Here is a 19,030-nt window from a genome sequence, read left to right on the forward strand (position 1 = left end):
TCCTGGAAGACAAAATCTAAAAAATAAGATGTTCATTACTGTTTTCACAAGCCATTAAGCAGCAACCATTTTCAGATGTGCTAACAATAACAGTTTCTCAAGGACTAAATCAACACATTAGAACTTTTTTAAGCATACATTTTAAGGTATCACTTTATTTTAGGGTGATGTAGTACTACATGTACTTACAGTTAAAAAAAAAGAAAAAAAAGTTGTACTTCTTTTTTAAGTACAATCAACTTTGTTGTTTAAGTAATTTCAACTTAAATTACATTAAACTGACTTAAAAAATTAGTTGAATCTTGTATAACTTATAAAAAAAGTTGGAGACTGCTTAAACCCCCCTGTAGTGAAAATCTAGTTTTTAATGTTGTTTATATGTCTGAGGTGGTAATATGCTTTCAGACAAACCATGTGGAAATTCAAAAGTCAACACCATTGATGAGTATTTTTTCCGTAATAATGCAACGAGCCAAAGTTTGGAATCGACAGTGTTCACAAATGACCTTGTAACCTTTTACTGTCTATGCTTGTAACCAATCACATCAAAGTGTGGGCGGGGCTTTAGCATATCATTACTATTCTCCGAAGCAGTGGAGTCTCAAGAGAAGCCAGGGACACTATAAAATAAAGTGTTACCACATAAGAGTGTGTTAAAACTATAACGGAATTTCTTAAACATAGTGTAACAAGACTTATTCTGTGTTAACATATTTCATATTAAAATAAGACATTTGGGGGCAGGAAATATTCTTTTCATATATAAAAATCAGCTTGCTAATTGGTTGCAGGTGGTATTAGGTTTGGGGCATTTTCATTCTAGAGAGCATCTGATTCAACAAAAATCTGTGTAAGGTATGATTTTTTTTTGGGTTTTCCCGAAAGACAAACATCTTACAACAAGTGAACTTTAGGCAGTATACAACCTTATTGATGGCCTCAAAGCTAACCCACACACACACACAAACAAACTCCTGATTTTGATTTCAGGGGTTGCAGCAACAAATTAATTTACAGTATAAATATTCTTGATTCATCTGGTCATAAAAATCACATTAATTATACAACTGGACACATGTGAATCCACAAACTGCTTGGACATGAACAACTTGAGGCATGATCTTATTTCTCATACGTGTTCAGAACAAATTTGTCAAAAAGCAAAATAGCTACTTTCTCATGAGTTTGGCTTGTGACGTTAAAACATCCACACCTGAATCGAACTTCTTGCACATGAACAACTCAAGACACTTTGGAATCACCTTTCATATAGTTCTCCAACCAAATATGTCATTTGAAGTGTATTTACAGTCCAACATGACAAACTTTCACAAGGCTTTTAATTTTTCATGAACAAAAATAAAAGATAAAATTGAGTAGTTTGGAAAGGATGGGTAGGTTATGGCACACTGAGGTCCCTCATGCGGGTATGACGAAAGGAAAAACACAGGTTAATGCTCTTTTCTCAGGCGTTTCGTGCAGCTCCTCTTTATATCCTGACTCAATCTGCTTTATAGTGAAAACAACAAAATAACCCACAAAAGAGAAGCACATTTCTGTCCTCCAATCAGTACGTGATTATCCTTGCACACAGACATATTCAAACAGACTGGCCTTCAGTCTCCTCATGGAAATTGAAAAACAAAAACAAAAAAACACTGGGCTTAAAAGCTATTGCTTTAACTTTCACATACAAAAGTCTGTATACCGTAAATGGATAGGCAGGTTAGATTTGGATCTACAGCAGGTTAGAGGGCTAGAAAGGATTTCATAAAGTTAAGACGAGCATATAAAGATATGTTCACAAAAGCATTGTGAGATAAGGAAGAAACGCACTAAATCTCTGACTTTTTGATTACAATGTAAAACTTTTTTTTTTTTTGGTATTCGTAAATAAATAACGTGAGCTGATTCACAAACCTTTCTTTGATTGGGAACAAAAATAAATAAGACTATGACAGACTTCAAATTATTAGACATAAATAATTCAGTAATTAACAATGACTATAATCTTACATGGAGTCACATTTGAGTTCTTGTACTAAATCCACAGGGTCATCAGGCACCGCCTAATGTTCTCTGTACAGTGCCCAAGTACCGCTGAAGCTGCCTTCGTGTTGCTATGGAAATAACCATCATTCAATGTAAACATGAACATCAGATGGGAGAACAGCATGTTTACAAGAATGCAGAATTTGTGATAGGAACAGATAAAATCGGGCAGTGAAAAGTGAAAATGCAGGGTTATTACTGTATGACTCGTCAAAGCGGACGTCAGAAGCGACATCTGTAGGCTACTGTGTGCAATGGATCCATGAGGGAAATGTGTTGCATACATTTTAAGGTATCACTTTATTTCAAGGTGATGTAGTTTCACGTTACTTCATGTTTTTGCACTGTAAAAAAGTTTCTGCCTTCATTTTTTAAGTACCATTAACTTAAACTTAAATTACATTAAACTGACTTAAAAATGTGTTAAATCTTCTATAACATAAAAGTCCCCCCTATAATGAAAATCAAGTTTTTAATGTTGTTTATATGTCTATGAGGTGGTAATATGCTTTCAGACAAACCATGTGCAAATTCATAAGTCAACACCATTGATGAGTATTTTCTCCTTAAAAATGCAGCGAGCCAAAGACGTTTGAAGGAGTTTCTGAGTCGCAAACTACCTTATAACCAATCACGTCAAAGTGTGGGCGGGCTTTAGCATATCATTAACTATGCTGTGAAGCAGTTGAGTCTCAAGAGAAGCCAGGTTATCCCAGTATATTTTTATGTTGATATGAAAAATCGTACAATGTAACTACATCACCTTAAACTAAAGTGTAGCCCATTTTAAAATAAAACCCCGGATAAATCGATAGAGGATATGTTGGTTACTCTATGCAGTAAATTACAATATAAAAGATTATTTACCATGTCATGGTGCGAAGCGTCATGGTGTGACTGTGACAAATACTGATAAAAAAAACAATGAGATCAAACTGAATAAAGTCTATGCTGATAAAATAACTTACACTACCATTCAAAAGTTTATTCCTGTGATGGCAAAGCATCATTACTCCAGTCTTCAGTGTCACATGATCCTTCAGAAATCATTCTAAAATGATGATTTGCTGCTCAATAAACATTTCTTCTTATTATTCATCAATATTTAAAATGTTTTACTGTCACTTTTGGTCAATTTAATGCATCCTTGCAAGTATTAGAAACATCTTACCAAACCTAAACTTTTGAATGGTAGTGTACAGGGCTTGACATTAACTTTTTTGCTCATCAGCCACTGGGGCTTGTAGTTTTCCAAAATGGCCACTCAGCATTTTCACTGGTCACAGTTTTGACATCGATACCATAGGGAAAAATCCCATATAGATATTTTTAATATTATCTTATAATTTGGTGTCACTTTAAATCGGACGGATCCATCATCCTGTTACACATGCGTTTTCTTTATCTGTGTTTACGTGAATTCTCGCCAAAACCAGCAGCTGGTATAATGTATCTATTCTGTGGAAAATGAGTATTGGAAGTGTCTCAGATATTTCAGTATCGATATCGAAAAATCTATATTTTTGACAGTTACATCACACGTCTACAATTGAAAAATGTATATATTATATCTAAAATATTCAATTAAAAATTAATGTCAAGCCCTGGTAGTGTATATATATATAGGTCCGTTTTAAGTGCACAATTGTCATCTGCTCTACAACATTTGGATGCCGATAAAATAGATGTGCGTTCACACAATCTGTAACCTCAAACCATAAACCATAAAGCACTTCAATAGGCAGCACTTGGGTCTAACTGAGACTCTACCTCAGGGCGATGGAGAGGGCAGAAGCAGGAAGCTGTGGAACAGAAGCAGCAGAGGGGCTTTTTACTTTGCTTTTTTCCTTTAAGAGTACAAGTCTCGCGTCTTTGGAGAAATCCTTCAGTATCGCATTGTCACCTCGTGACTTCCAAAGATCATTAGGAGGTTTCAAGCTCGGAGAAGAACGTACACGTCACTTGAATACTGGCAGGTCGTTGAAGGAGATCCGAACAGTAGGTTCAATGTTTACAGTGAAATATCCACAATGAGGGTTCGTGATTTCTCAGTCATTACCTGGAATGGCTTTCTTCTCATCACAGTAAGGTCTGCGTTTGCCAGTGAATCAGACTGTAGTGGCTCTTTTGAGCAGCACTCAAACTCCAGTCTGAGGGGAAGAGACACTCGACAGCAACACGTCCATCACTATGACCTGTGCTTTGTCATATTAAAAGCCTTCCGATTTCCTTGAACAAGCTATCCTTGTTTGATAGAAAAAAATGGCACATTAGACATTTTCATATTTAGGATTTCTGCATATGTACATTGTCTAAAGGTGCTTGTAATGCAGAGTTATTAACTGCCATGGATGAGTTATGAGCTGATATGCTCTGGTTAACACATACATATTCTCCATATGCAAATAAATAGATAAAACACAGAACAAAAAGAGCAGTGATCATCCTGCTAAAACAAGAAAAAACCTGAATATTGTTCAGTAAAAAGAACAAAATCCATATCTGGACATTTTGGTTTGAATTCATCCAATGGCAGCTCAGTAGCAATAAGCCCCTTTTGCAATGAACTTCGAGTCTCTTGAATTGCTGAACTCATCTGTACTTTGATAAGGTGAGATAGTAGTGAAGGTTAAAAAATGCTGTCACTCAGTAGCGCCCTCTCCTGGTGCGGAGGAGTTGCTATTTTTCTGGACCCGTTTCTGAATCTGCTCCAGTTCCTTCTTGCGCTGTTTCTCCATTTTCTCTCGGTTTCTGCGAGCTTTTTCCATCAACAGCTTCAGATCCTTCAACTTTTTCTTAATCAGAGCCCGATCCTGAGAGGACTCTACGCCCAGAGCCTGCCAAAAACACAGGCAAACACACTTACGATATGTTCAGATGCTAATCTATCAAAGATAACTTTCTCATCACAGATGGGACATTTTAGCATATGGCTGGAAGCAGACATTAAAATACATCAAAACAACACAACCATTTATTGCACACGTTTAATGGACTTCATTACTTAAAGAGATAGTTCACCCAAAAATGCATCTTCCCTTTTGTACTGCTGAACAAAGACATTTTATATGTATACAAGTTTGAAACAACTTGGGTGTTGGGTTAGAAATTATGACAGAATTGTCATTTTTGGGTGAACTATCCCAACTATCCTAACAAAATGAATAAAAGCTTTTGTTAATCTTAAATATTAAAAATGCAGATATACCTAAAAGAGTAGATAATTTAATAATACAATGCATAATATAAAACATTCTAAATACTTGTTTAATTAATTTTTGAAATTTATGACTATAAATAAAAAAAATGCTGTTGAATTGTAGGAGGAAATATCATGCCAGAAATTTTTAATTTATCATCAGTATGTAGTGTGATCAGGACTATTTATATTTGCCATTTTAAAGTCATCATTTGCATCATAGTTTTCCTTATTGTGAACACTCACCTGGACGGCAAAACAAGGCTTTCCTCCATTGCCCGCCAGTCATTTTTACCAGGTTTGTACTAAATACTAATTTAGTTAAAAGACAAATTTAAATTTCAATATGCACCTAATTAATGATACATACTATATTCAGGAAACCAGATGAACCCAGAATATGAAAGCACGCACGGTCGCTCTTGCGTAACCATTGAGCACGTTGTGTTCATATTCTGGGCTCACCTGTTTGCCTGAATATTGTATGCATCATCAATAAGGTTTAAGCTGAATGTGATCTTTTAATATCACTGTTTTATAACCTTTAAGGCTCAGTATTCAAATTTGTTACAGTTGCATTTAATCCCTTAAATTCTCATTAACAAATTTACAGCAAGAGTTAAATTACTACTCATACAGGTCACTTTATTTGAGAAATTAATGTGCACTTAAGGTAAAAAAGCTGTCACTGTGGCGGAACCCTTTCAAAAGTTACACTTTTGTACCTAAAGAGTGCATATTAGTACCTCAGCGGTACATATTGGTACCAAAAGTGTACATATTAGTTCCTAAATGGTACATATTAGAACCTTTTTAAACTTTTTATCGTCCTAGTGAAAGCTTTTGTACCTTTTTTTTCTGAGAGTATTATTTTCCCTGTATTTCAATCATACTAAAATACTTTTGTGTGTGTTGAAAGTTATGTTATAGCGTTACTCTGTGCGTTGGCTGCTGTGCTCCGTGGCTGGTATGTGACACTTGTAGCACACTACAGTAAGCTAGATCGATATTAGAATATCATATTAATAAAAGCTGGATTACTTGCTAAATTAAATGAATTCTATTTAAAAACATTGATTGTATAGTGGAGAAAATACAATACTTACTGTTATGCTTTTATACTGTTATACTTACTAAATAAAATACAATATCTTTCTAATTATGCTATGTTAGATGTTTACTCATCTGTCTAATAAAACATAATATATTAAAGTGTCTTTGGTGTTTCCGTGGTTTCTATGGAAATCGAGGATAACGCGGATATGCTGTCATTGACAGGCATTGCAAAGACACGGGACATTACTGGTTAAAATGGCAGATTTCTTTGGATATAAACATTGTTGGAAACATTTGGGACAATGCAAGTACACAAGTCAACAAAATATATAACATTGTTCTAGTGGTTTTTGAACATTTTAATCCAAAAAACTTCCAGATTGTGTCTTTAAGGCACATTTTAGACTGTCCTAATATTTTAATAATTGAAATACTGCAGCAGTTGAACAAAACTTACATTTTGTTCACATATTTCGTTTTTTCTCCTTTTGATAGGTGATCTAAATATTTATAGCTTGAAACAGATGGACAGTTGCATGATATAGAATGGATGTTTCGCCCTCCAGGCCTTCGAGCCAATCACTGAAAACTATGAATAGAGGGTTTACAGACTAAATTATCCCAGAAATTTTGTTCCTCACCTTGAGTGCTGTACTGTCCAGCTTCAGTAGCTGCTCTCCATCCACATTCTTGGCAGTAAAAAGGGAGACGTATTGTTCCAGGTTCAGTCCCATGAGCCAACATGACACCTGTTGACATGTCCATTCAGTCACACTGCGGTTTTGCCACTGATACGGCTTCGGCGGCGGACCGTCATCTAGAATCTGATACACACACACAAACTTACAACACTGGCTGGACAAGATCACAGAGTCATAAGCACTGAATAATCATTTATGTGAATTGGCTTCCATGCATTTTTGCATCCATGTCTAGAAAGCACAGTTAATATACTTTGAGGAAAAAAAAGGAATCTAAGGGAAAAAAAATCATTTATAAAGAAATGATTGTGTAAGTCACAAATGACCTGCAATAAACAGCAAAACTAAATATAAGTGCTTTAACTGGGAAGAAGAGCCGTGCTGGGGCTGGGACTCACCTCATCTTCAATCATATCCACACTCTAATAAACGCAGCATAAATAACAACAGAGACACTCATGGAGTCAGAAAAAGCCTATAAATAATCATATATAGTATACATATTCACAGCAGAACATTTTAGCATGCAAGTGATGCTTTAGGGCAGGGGTTTTCAATCTTCTAGATGCCGCGGAGCCCTAAATATGAGCATCCCTGTGTGTGGGACCCCCAAAACATTTAAGGTATCTTTCATTTATAAACACACAATTTATGTTGTTCTACTCACTGTAGTAATGTATTGTTATATGTATTATTTTTTTATTTACTTTAAATCATTTTTTGTATTTATAATCAAAATATATAACTTTTTAATTAATAACAAACTAATAATAATTATTTTATTTATTTTAATAACTTTTTTTAGATCTAATTTATTGCTTTACTCGTTTATTTTAATATTGTTATTATTTAAGTAATTAATTAATAATTAAGTACAGTTTTTCTTTAGATTTATCCACGGACCCCCGTCACTCCCTTGCGGCCCCCAGTTTTAAAAACACCTGTCTTAGGGTGTGTTCATACTTGAAATGTTTGGTTTGAAATAAATCAAAATCTGGTGTGATTGTTCTGTTAGTGCGGTTCATTTGAATAAGTGTGAATCCTGCCACTATTTTGACTATTTTACACATTTTATTAGCTCTTCACGAGTTCTCAGCTTGTCAAAATACCATTATATTTAGCTACACACACACAACGAGCGCATTTAGCCCTGCACACAGCATTGTTTTGGATGTTCAATAATCTATGCCATAAAAAGAATGTTATTGGACTTTTTTTCTTTATTTAGAGACTGTGTTAAAAATGTCAGTGTGAAAGCTGAGAGAATGAGGACTAAATGTATAATTTTCTCTTTTTTTGTCCGGAACCAAGCTGAAAGTGTGAACACACCATAATTAATTTATTATGATTCAATTATAAAAGAAAGTCAGAGGTTTGGAGCGACGTGAGGCTGAGTGAATATTGACAGAATTTTCATCGCTGTATCTCTTTAAACAGAGACATCAAGTTAATTGTGCAAACATCACCTCATCTGAGGAGAGCGTTAGTGTTTGCGATCGGCCAGCCACCTTAACGTTGATCTCTGTGGAGCTCGTGCTGCTGAGGCTGAGGTCGTCAGTGACGCCAGGACCCTGAAGAGAGACAGACAGAGATACACCTGTAAGACACAATCGCTATCTGATTGACACATTTACCCTTGTACCCGTGTTGATTGGCGTCAATTTCTCCATTACTTGAGAGTTAATTAGTTTGCCTTCATTCTGATTGTTTTATTGATTATGACAAAGGATCATCAGTGTAATTAATGTTGATTGACAGGTAAACCAATTAAGCATCTTCAAATTATTGTGACAACCTGACAAAATGCTTTGAGTACATTGATACTGTCACTCAAATCATGATTGTGATCATTTGTTCCTGAGCAATTGATGCGCATTTTAAAGGGGTCCTATTATGCTTTTTTCTTTAGTGAGTAATATTACAGTTTGAGCATAAAACAAAATTTCGGCAGTTACAAATCACAAAGTGTATATCAGTGCTCACTGTCTCTGAACTCCCTGAAACGCCTACATTGTAGTCTCCATTTTTTTTTTCCGGGAACAAACGTGTAACAATATTCTTCATTTAAATAATTCCCGTCCAAGGCATTCGCAAAATAGGGCAAGACCTAGTTGAGTTAGTTAGTAGTGTGTTGAAACTCTCGGTTATGGTAAGGGAAGTGACATTTCCCATGCTCGAAGCAGTTGACCAATCACAACACACAGGTCCAGCCGACCAATCAGAGCACCTTGTGCTTTTCAGAAGGCGGGGCTTCATTGAGACAGGAACTAAACAGAGCGTTACTGACAGACTGGGAAGAAATTATGTGTTTTTTAACATTCCATCGTAAAAAAAAACCTAGTAGACACCAAAAACAAAATCAAGACTTTGAAAAAGGGCACTGAATGCGTTATTTGACTGAACACATACAGGGAAAGTCTTTCAATGTGTAATGAAGTATATGAACATGATTCAGATGTTCCGAACACAAGATTACAGGGTCGATATCAAATGGCATTACGTTACATACTTAGTTTGATGGTCACTTTCTGTGGGATAAATTTAGCTGAAAAGCTTCAGAACTCAGAGTTAGTGCTTGTATCTCAGTGTCTCGATGTCGTGACGAAACACACTCTCGTCCCTGTAGAGACTCTCCAGACAGATGAGATGGACATGTTTATCAGCCTGCTAGTCTCTACAATCTCAAAGCCTGTGAGGGAGATTCTGACCTGATTGTTAAAATATCCTGAATATTTTGGACACTTCGTTGGCACAGAAGGAATTTTTTCAAAGCTTATTTAAAGCCTAGCATGGGTATCTAGCCATAGTTTCTTCTGTCCTTCAGACATTTGCACAAAGCATTAATGCCATATTTTATTGATCCCAAGAGCACAGCTTGAGCAAGGTCACTTTTTGTTCATGTAGAAGAGGAAAATAAATGAAAAAAAACATGCTGAATTAAATCCTCCAATTTCAGGTCCAAAACAGTCTGATTAAATGTGTGAATCTCTGTAATAATTACGCAAATAAAACAGTAATGTCTACAGTTAAAAGCAAAAAATGTTTTTTTTATCCGATTAGCCTTGGATCTGAACAAACAAGACGTGATACAGTACCACGTAATATGCATAGGAGAAGAAGTGTGGCCAGGAAAGAGATTTCTGTTCAATGGAAAGGCAACAAACCAAAGGGAGATTATGTCACTAAACAAACAGTAGGCATTCATTACATTTGATACAACTGATTATAGTTTCTTTAAACCAGCTATTAAAGCCACAATATGTAATTTTTCACCGCTAGAGGTTGCTTATTCAAAGCAGAAGTTTAATGACGCCTTGATTTTACGGAGTTTTTATTCTGCCGCAGACGAGCGCTTCCACTTCTCCCGCTAATGCGTGTGGTAACGCAGCACTGTTTTATCATATTACACACATTTGAGTGTGTTGAAAGTTATGTTATAATGCTACTCTGTGTGTAAAATACTATAAAACACTTGTTCACACTGCATTAAGCTAGATTGATATTAGCCATGGTAAAACAAGGTACATGTGGTCAATCAAAAAAAAGACTGTTGATCTGTATAAAATGGATTAATTTTCCGCCGATTAATGTATCCAAAAAGTTGCTCAACTGTCTAATAAAACACATCATATATAAAGCGTTTCTACAAAAAATAAAATAAAAATAATAATAATATTGAGGTAACAAGGGAATGATGTAATTGATAGGCGACGCACAGACACGGTCCGTATCCTGGTTAATATTGCTTATTTCTCTGGATTTAAACATTCTTGGAAAATGTGAGTATACAATAATGTAAATTTGGGATCATTTAAGTATACAAGTCAACTAAATATATGACATTGTTCTAGTGTTTTTTGGATATTTTAATCTAAAGATCGTACATATTGTGCCTTTAATAAAAACATACACGACATATACATATATATATATATATATATATATATATATATATATATATATATATATATATATATATATATATATATATATATATATATATATATATATATATATATATTATGATTGTCATATATGTGCACACACTACCACTCAAAAGCTTGGGGTTGATAAGATTTGTTAATGTTTTTGAAAGAAGTAATGTTTTAATAAACATTATTACTGCCAATATAACAGTTTTCTGTTTTAATATATTTTAAAATGTAATTTATTCATGTGATGCAAAGCTGAATTGTCAGCATCATTTCTCAAGTCTACAGTGTCTTTGGGACTCTTTGATGACTAAAAAGCTCAAAAGAACAGCATTTATTTGAAATAGAAATATTTTTTTATATAATAGATCATATATATATCACTGAAGAATTTTATACGTATTTAATGACCCCTAACTTTTAAACACATGCACATTAAATTATACATATATATATATACACACAGTTTATGTGTGTGTGAGTGTCTGTGTGACTTTTCTCTCACCTTGCTCGTGCATCTTTCAGGGCTGTTCTCTGCTGAAGGCCCTGTGGAGCTAAAGATAAATGACTGGTTATTGAAGCATTGACATTGAACACACTGGAACACGGCACAGACGCAGGCAAGAGCGGAGACGGATCATACTCACAGGCCAAAGATGCATTTATAACACTGAAAAAAACTTTGGTCTTAATTTAATTTAGTTTTTTAATTTATTTTTTACTTACATTATTAAAAAGTCAATTGTAAATCACAGTTGGAATCCAGGGATTGTAACACTGGGATACGACCATTTCTGCATAAATTCTCAGAGGAAATAAAAACCTTAATTTAGCCGTGCTTCTGCTGAGCAATCTTAATCATTGATTAAGCAATTCTTTGAATCAGTGAAGATTCATTCAAATGCAAAATGTGTGTGTACATCCTGCAGTTTGGCACAGCTGAGACATCCAACCCAGTCTATATGAATTACATGTGTATGCTCAGGAATAATCAAATAAGGAGAAAGAAATTGCTTGCACATTAAATCCAAGCTAAAAAACCAAAAGGTGCATAAAAAGTGCTCAGTGGAAGAGAGAAGAAAAGTTTTCAGTTCCTTTTTCATCAGTCTCCAAGGACACATGGGCACACTTTGACCTCTTTAATTAAGTGTGGAAGCTCTTTTTCATCTGGCAGTCCAGAAATTTTAAGACACACCTGGGCATTCATGAGAGCAGTTTAGCCACAAAGCATTTATTCTAATACAGCTATCAAAAAAATATATCTGAAAACCTGCTATTCATAAGTAGACAGGCTGCATGTTGGCACTTATATTAGGTATGTAGGGCTCTATTTACCTTTTACCAGGAGATCCTGTTGGATTCTGCTCTTTCCCATTGCTTTTCCTCAGAGAAGATCTGAAAATATTACCAGAAGCTTGTTACATTTCCAAACAACCGACAAAATGTCCATCAGTAATATGTATACAGGTCATTTTATAATCTACACTACCATTTTAATATATATATATATATATATATATATATATATATATATATATATATATATATATATTATTGATTATATATATTGAATATATATACTTTGAATACACACACATGTATATATTTAAGAAATATTTGCATGTATATACTGTGCATATATTTCTATCATTTATATTGTATATAAATAATATAAATATTTGATATAAAAACATATTTTCTTTTCTTAAATATATACATCTTTGTGTATTTATATATACATAATTATACACAGTACACACATTATTAAATCTTTTATTTAAAAAAAAACTTTTATTTTGGATGTGATTCATCACGATTAATTGTTTTGACAGCACTTGCATTCATTCTGCCAATTACATTACACTACACTGGGTTTTTCTTTAAATTTACAAATGAACAATTAGCATAAACGTACCCCAAGTCTAGTATTTTCTTGTCAGGTTTGTCATCTCGACTTGCTGAGGAGCCTGTAAGAAAAAAAACAGGCATTATGAGACAATCAGCATTTAACAAGACACAACATTTACTGTACAAAGACAACATTCATTACTTCAGCTGTTCCTGCTGTTATCTTTTCTTTTGGGACTTCTTTCTTTATTGTGTCTCTCAGGCCTTACGCATAATTCATTAGGCCTGTAATGGAGCCCTAATCAGGTATTAATGTTTTGGTGCGTTTACCCTCATTATCAGCCTCTGTGGCACCAGACGCTCTAGAGGATTGAGACCCAGAGCCCTACAGACACAAACGAGAGAGCGAGAGAGAGAGAGAGAGAGAGAGAGAGAGAGAGAGAGAGAGAGAGAGAGAGAGAGAGAGAGAGAGAGAGGTTAACATCCAAGAAAGCAACATTAACCTGTTTCCTGTCTGTTGTACTCCGTTCTCATTCACTGCAGTCTGTTTCTTTTATAGACACCTAAAATAGCTAAACACAGTGGAACTTTTTGTTTTTGAATACCTTTTTTCTCAGGTAACCTAAAAAAACATAATAAATAGGTAGAAATAGACTCTTCTGTAACAATAATTTGTAACTTCAAATCCCATACAAGAATGACAATGTGTACAATAACATGTTGGTCTAGCTTTCCCCCATTTTGTGATCCTATCTCACCCAAGAACTACTGAAAATAGCTACAACTGTGGCCTACCACACAATAGAAATGCATTTATTGTTAAAGAGGACCTATTATGCCCATTTACAAAGTATTGACTTTGTTTCTAGAGTCTAGGAATAGGTTTTCATGCTTGAATGATCAAAAAACACCTTATTTTTTACATATTTGACATTGTTGCAGCTCCTCTCTTCCCAGTCTGTCCGTAACGTTTGGTTTAGTTCCTGTTTCTATGAAGCCCCTCCTTCTGAAAAGCACAATGTGCTCTGATTGGTCGGAAAAGGTTTTGTGTGTTGTGATTGGCCAACCGCTTCAAGCATGTTTGGGAAATGTCAAGTCAAGTCAACTTTATTTATATAGCACTTTTACAATGACGATACAAAATAACAATGATTGTATCAAAGCAGCTTCACAGTGTTAAACAGGACAAAAATCCAACAAAATTTTATTCGGCTGTACAGTCGTTCTGGAGAAAACGGTGATGTTATCAGCTTATTTTAATGTATCAGAGCGACAATGTTGGCAGATCAGTATTATAGTTTATGCAATTAATTAAGAACTAATAGATACATTTTATTTGGATATTTAGTTGAATTACCTCAGATCAAAATTTTAGTGTCCCCAGCTGACCAAGCCAAGCCAAAGGCGACAGTGGCAAGGAACATATGTCATAAATGTCATGCCCTTACCATAACTCAATCAGATCTTTTAAAACTCAAGACTAATGGAGGCGTTATAGGGAGTTCAGAAACAGTGACACTGTTACAGAGAATAAATCCTGCTGGAGGGACTTTGTGCTTTGTAATATTGCAGACCTTTTTCATGTTTAAACAGCAACATCACACACAAAAAAAGCTTAAAGGAACTGTATATGGCCCTGATATGTCACTACTAGACATAAAGAAATCATGTTAATTTCAAATACTTATATCACTGACAGCAGTAGTCCGGCCAGGATATTGTCATTTAAAAGTTGTTGTTGCAGCCCTCAACTGAAGTTGATGTTGACATGTTGTGTTTTGCCCTGAAGCTCCGCCCTCCACAAAGTCAGTAGTGTTTCGGCATCCGGGTTGCCAGATCTGCTCTAGTTACCACAGCTGCAGCTAAACGTTCCCGCTGGACTCTGCAGCTTATCTGCAATATCGAGTCAGGGGGAGGGGGAGAGGGGGTACACCTGCAGTACCAGTTTTGGCCACAATCTTTTAGCTTTAGAGAAGTGACTCCCAGACCAATCCTGGGGACCCCCCAACAGTGCACGTTTTGCATGGCTCCCTCATCTAACACACCTGATTCAACTTATTAGCTCATTAGTAGAGACTGCAAGACTTGAATTAGGCGTGTCTAATGAGGGAGACATACAAAATGTGAAGTGGTGAGGGGACCCCAGGACAGGTCTGAGAACCACTGATCTAGAGTATTCTGTAACCATAAACCTGACGTATTCTAAAAATAATCAAGAATTGTTTAAATTGAACACATTCTCATTAATTATTGAATATTAGATTAGAATTGACTTCCACTCTTTGGCTTAAATGCCTGAATGAGAGGTGTTCGGTGTGTGTGTGAAAGTGAGTCTCACCCTCTCGTCTCTCTCAGTGTGAGTTCCACTGGCTCCCTTCAGCTCGTCCAATTCTACCACACAAAACAGATTCATAATATAATATAATATAATATAATATAATATAATATAATATAATATAATATAATATAATATAATATAATATAATATAATATAATATAATATAATATAATATAATATAATATAATATAATATAATATAATATAATACACAGAACAGCAACAAAATAGCAAAACAGAACATTTATGGAAATAATAGCCTTGCTGTATTGTTACTGGAAAAAGTATGTGAACACTTGGATTTACCATTTCTGGATGAGTTGGTCAGAAGGGAAAAAAGTACACTACCGTTTAAAGGTTTGGGGTCAATAATATATATATAAAGCAATTAATACCTTTATTTATCAATGATGCATTTAATTGATAAATAAAGGTATTAATTGCTTAATATATATATATATATATATATATATATATATATATATATATATATATATATATATATATATATATATAATCAGCAATTAATAACCTTTATTTATCAATGATGCATTTAATTGATGCTGTTTAATTATCTACTAAAAATATATTACTGTTTCTGCAAAACTTTTAAACAGCACAACTGCTTTCAACATTGATAATAATAATAAATATTTCTTGCAAATCATCACATTATAATGTTTTCTGAAGGATCATGTGACACTGAAGACTGGCGTTTTGATCACAGAAAAAAAATTACATTTTTAAATTATAGTAAAATATATTTATTTTAAATTGTAATTATATTTTATAAAATTACATTTTTTCGGTATTTATCAAATACATGCAGCCTTTATTAGCATAAGCATTAAAAAAATCTTACTGACTCCAAACTTATAAACGATAGTGTAAGTGACCAATAGCAATGGATAAACACACAGTCTGTAACACACAAACAATGACATGTTCTTTACTGAACACACCATGTAAACATTCACAGTGCAGTGTGAAAAAAAGTTTGTGACTCCCAGCTCATAGTATATTTCTAAAAACTAAATCGAAGCCCAAAAAATGGGACACACTTCAAAACAAGAAAATACGTCATCTTGACTGGCCTCAGCCCGACTGAGATGCTTTGGCACGACCCCAAGAGAGCGCTGCACACCAGGCTTCCCAAGAACTGTAGCTAAAATGAAAGAGGAATTGTGTAAAATCCTTCTGACCACAGTTCTGGTCTGATCTGCAATTATGGGAAACATCTGGTAGATGTTTAGTGCTACCAAAGGCGGGACAGCCAGTACTTTTTTTCAACATACTTTTCCACCCTGTACTGAAGATTTATTTTACACAGTGTGTTTAATACACACATCACTGTTCAAATGTTTGGGGTCAGTAAGATTTTTTTTTTTTTTTTTTTAAAGAAATTAATACCTTTATTTAGCAAGGAAGCATTAAATTGATTAAAAGTGACAATACAGATGTGTATAATATTACAAATGATTTCTATTTCAAAAAAATGCTATTCAAAGACAAAAAAAGTATCACGATTTCCTCAAAAATATTAAGCAGCGCAGCTGTTTTCAACATTGAAAATACCATAATAATAATAAGAAATATTTCTTAAGCAGCAAATCAGCATATTAAAATTATTTCCTGAAGGATCATGTGACACTGAAGACTGAAGTAATGATGCTGAAAAAATTTGATTTAATAAAATAATTGCAGTGAGCATAAAAGGCTACGATAACACTTTACTTAAAGTGTTACTATATATAATGCATCATAAAAGTTGTCTTATAATAAAGCATTGCATGGTCTCATTAATATTTGTTACCACAGTTATAATACATTATAATACAATTTTAGAAAGTATGATGCACTAAAACACAACAAATAACCAATTTCAGATGTAACAAGGAATCTGTGAATTTTATAATGCATTTTAACTTTGGTTATTACTTATGAAAAGATGCAATGCATTATAGCATACATTATGAATACATTTATAATACATTATACATAAAGGCTTAAATGAAGATCCTTCTTTCAAAAAATAAATAAATCTCATTGACCCCAACATTTTGAACGAGAGTGTACATGAAATCATATCATTATGTGTTCAAAGCACACTGTGTTTGTGTATTCTGATTTAGTTGAAAATCTAATTAAATTTTATGATGGATTTTCAATCTTTTTTTTCGTTTAATTTCTTTTTATTTTATTTACTTTTTCCTACAATTGTAGTTATTCTAGTATTTTAACATGGAAAAAATTGCATTAAGCAAAAAAGGACAAATCTGGACGCCACAATCAAATGTCAGGTACTTTGGCTGATGAGAACACGTAATCCTTCAATAGACTGGCAAGTTTGTTTATATTTTAGATTGTCCTGTATCTGTATTGCCATATGCTGTTTATGGATATTTGAAATGAAATGTGCTCTTGCTGGAAACAGGGCTTAGAGGTTTCCTGCAGAAGAGTCTTGTAGTAGACTGAAGCGTCCCTGTGGCCGCACTTCTTCATAATCTGCCTCATTCAGTCACAATGCATCCAATCAGCTTTCCAGCACTGTCTGCTCTTATCTCAGTGATCGTAGCGGATTCGGAACGGGCAGATTTGAAGAACAGGCCATTACAATTGAGTGTGTGAGCTGTGAAGCATCAAGCGCCTGAGATGAGCAGTGCTGCTTTAATTTCATTAACAAATCTCAGTTGTGTGCAGATGCAAGGTCAGAGTGAGAGAGAGAGAGAGAGAGAGAGAGAGAGAGAGAGAGAGAGAGAGAGAGAGAGAGAGAGAGAGAGAGAGAGAGAGAGAGACCACAAGGGGCCACAGAGGAAAATGAGATACAGGCAGAAAGTGGTGTTTAATTTGACACATGAGACTATGAGGTGTGTCCCTGAATACTCTTCATCCAGCTACATTTTATTGAAAAATTACAGTATAAACCCATTTTTTTTATTATTATTATTCAATTTATTAATACAATGATTATTATTAATACTGTCATGCTTAATACATTTTAAAATAAAGGTTCTTTATTGGAATCGATGGTTCCATGACGTTATGAATCCTGTCTTGAGTTTAAAGGACTCTTAGTTTGAAGTGTCCTTATGTTTCTGTTGCTGCCTTGTTCTGCCCTGTCCAAATACCCACACTTGCCGCCTTGGCCACTTGGTACGTGCGCAAGACTGTGCCATGTCTTAAAAATGCTGCAGTGCCCTTAATGCACACTAAACCCACACTAGGCTAAACATATCCCATCATGCATTATGTTCGGGAACTCACGTAACCTGAAATTGTGAGAATTCGAGGAAAGCATTCCATTGTAAGGTAAATTAATTAGATATTGCCTATAATCTGGTAGGAAAAGAAAAGTTTTTCTTTTAAAGACTCCCTGTGGTGAAAATCAAGTTTTTAATGTTGTTTATATGTCTATGTGGTGTTTTTAATACTAGATAATAATAGCTAAACCAAGTGCAAATTCATATTCAAAATGGCAGTGAACCAAAAACGCGGTTTGAAATCGATGGCAATTCTGATGTCACAAACTACCTTTTCAACCAATCACGTAAATGTGTGATCATCAACGAGTGGATCTCTGAGCTGGTTTGAGTGAGTAAAGGTGGAGCTAATTTGAATATTCATAGATCTGCGTATACTAAATAAGGCAAGAGTGTAGAGTTACATTCAAGCTATTTTAAGGCATGAGAAATTTTTTTTCAAGGATTTTTTTTTTTAAATGTCATTTTGGTGAGTTTTAAGGGATACAATTACTGACTACAGGCGGGTCTTTTAAGAACTGTTCCCTAATAGTTTCTTTTGGGAAACAAAAATATTTTTTTCTATGACATAACTTTGAAAACCTTTTTTAGGAGTGTACAATAATGTTTAAATAATAACTAAAAAATGTTATTTAAAAATTATAA

The 19,030-nt window shown here is 34.4% G+C and overlaps 1 protein-coding gene across 9 annotated transcripts in view; it reads right to left on the reverse strand.

The window, feature by feature from the left end:
* Positions 1-1,323: 1,323 nt before the first annotated feature.
* Positions 1,324-19,030, reverse strand: part of ppp1r9a (protein phosphatase 1, regulatory subunit 9A) — a 76,742-nt gene continuing 59,035 nt past the window's right edge. For 2 of the 9 annotated variants that reach the window (XM_067425561.1, XM_067425560.1), the window contains exons 12-21: positions 15,127-15,179; positions 13,119-13,173; positions 12,856-12,907; positions 12,276-12,335; positions 11,446-11,494; positions 10,104-10,148; positions 8,475-8,579; positions 7,407-7,430; positions 6,949-7,131; positions 1,324-4,889 (exon numbers count right to left, since the gene is read on the reverse strand). In XM_067425561.1, the coding sequence (XP_067281662.1) occupies positions 4,695-4,889; positions 6,949-7,131; positions 7,407-7,430; positions 8,475-8,579; positions 10,104-10,148; positions 11,446-11,494; positions 12,276-12,335; positions 12,856-12,907; positions 13,119-13,173; positions 15,127-15,179 (821 nt within the window). In that variant the 3' untranslated portion in view covers positions 1,324-4,694. The remainder of the gene's footprint in view (positions 4,890-6,948; positions 7,132-7,406; positions 7,431-8,474; positions 8,580-10,103; positions 10,149-11,445; positions 11,495-12,275; positions 12,336-12,855; positions 12,908-13,118; positions 13,174-15,126; positions 15,180-19,030) is intronic. The other 7 variants (XM_067425563.1, XM_067425562.1, XM_067425567.1 and 4 more) reach the window with 7 other exon arrangements.

This window comes from Pseudorasbora parva, chromosome 19, assembly GCF_024679245.1.
Source record: "Pseudorasbora parva isolate DD20220531a chromosome 19, ASM2467924v1, whole genome shotgun sequence".
In the NCBI taxonomy this organism is placed as follows: Eukaryota; Metazoa; Chordata; class Actinopteri; order Cypriniformes; family Gobionidae; genus Pseudorasbora; species Pseudorasbora parva.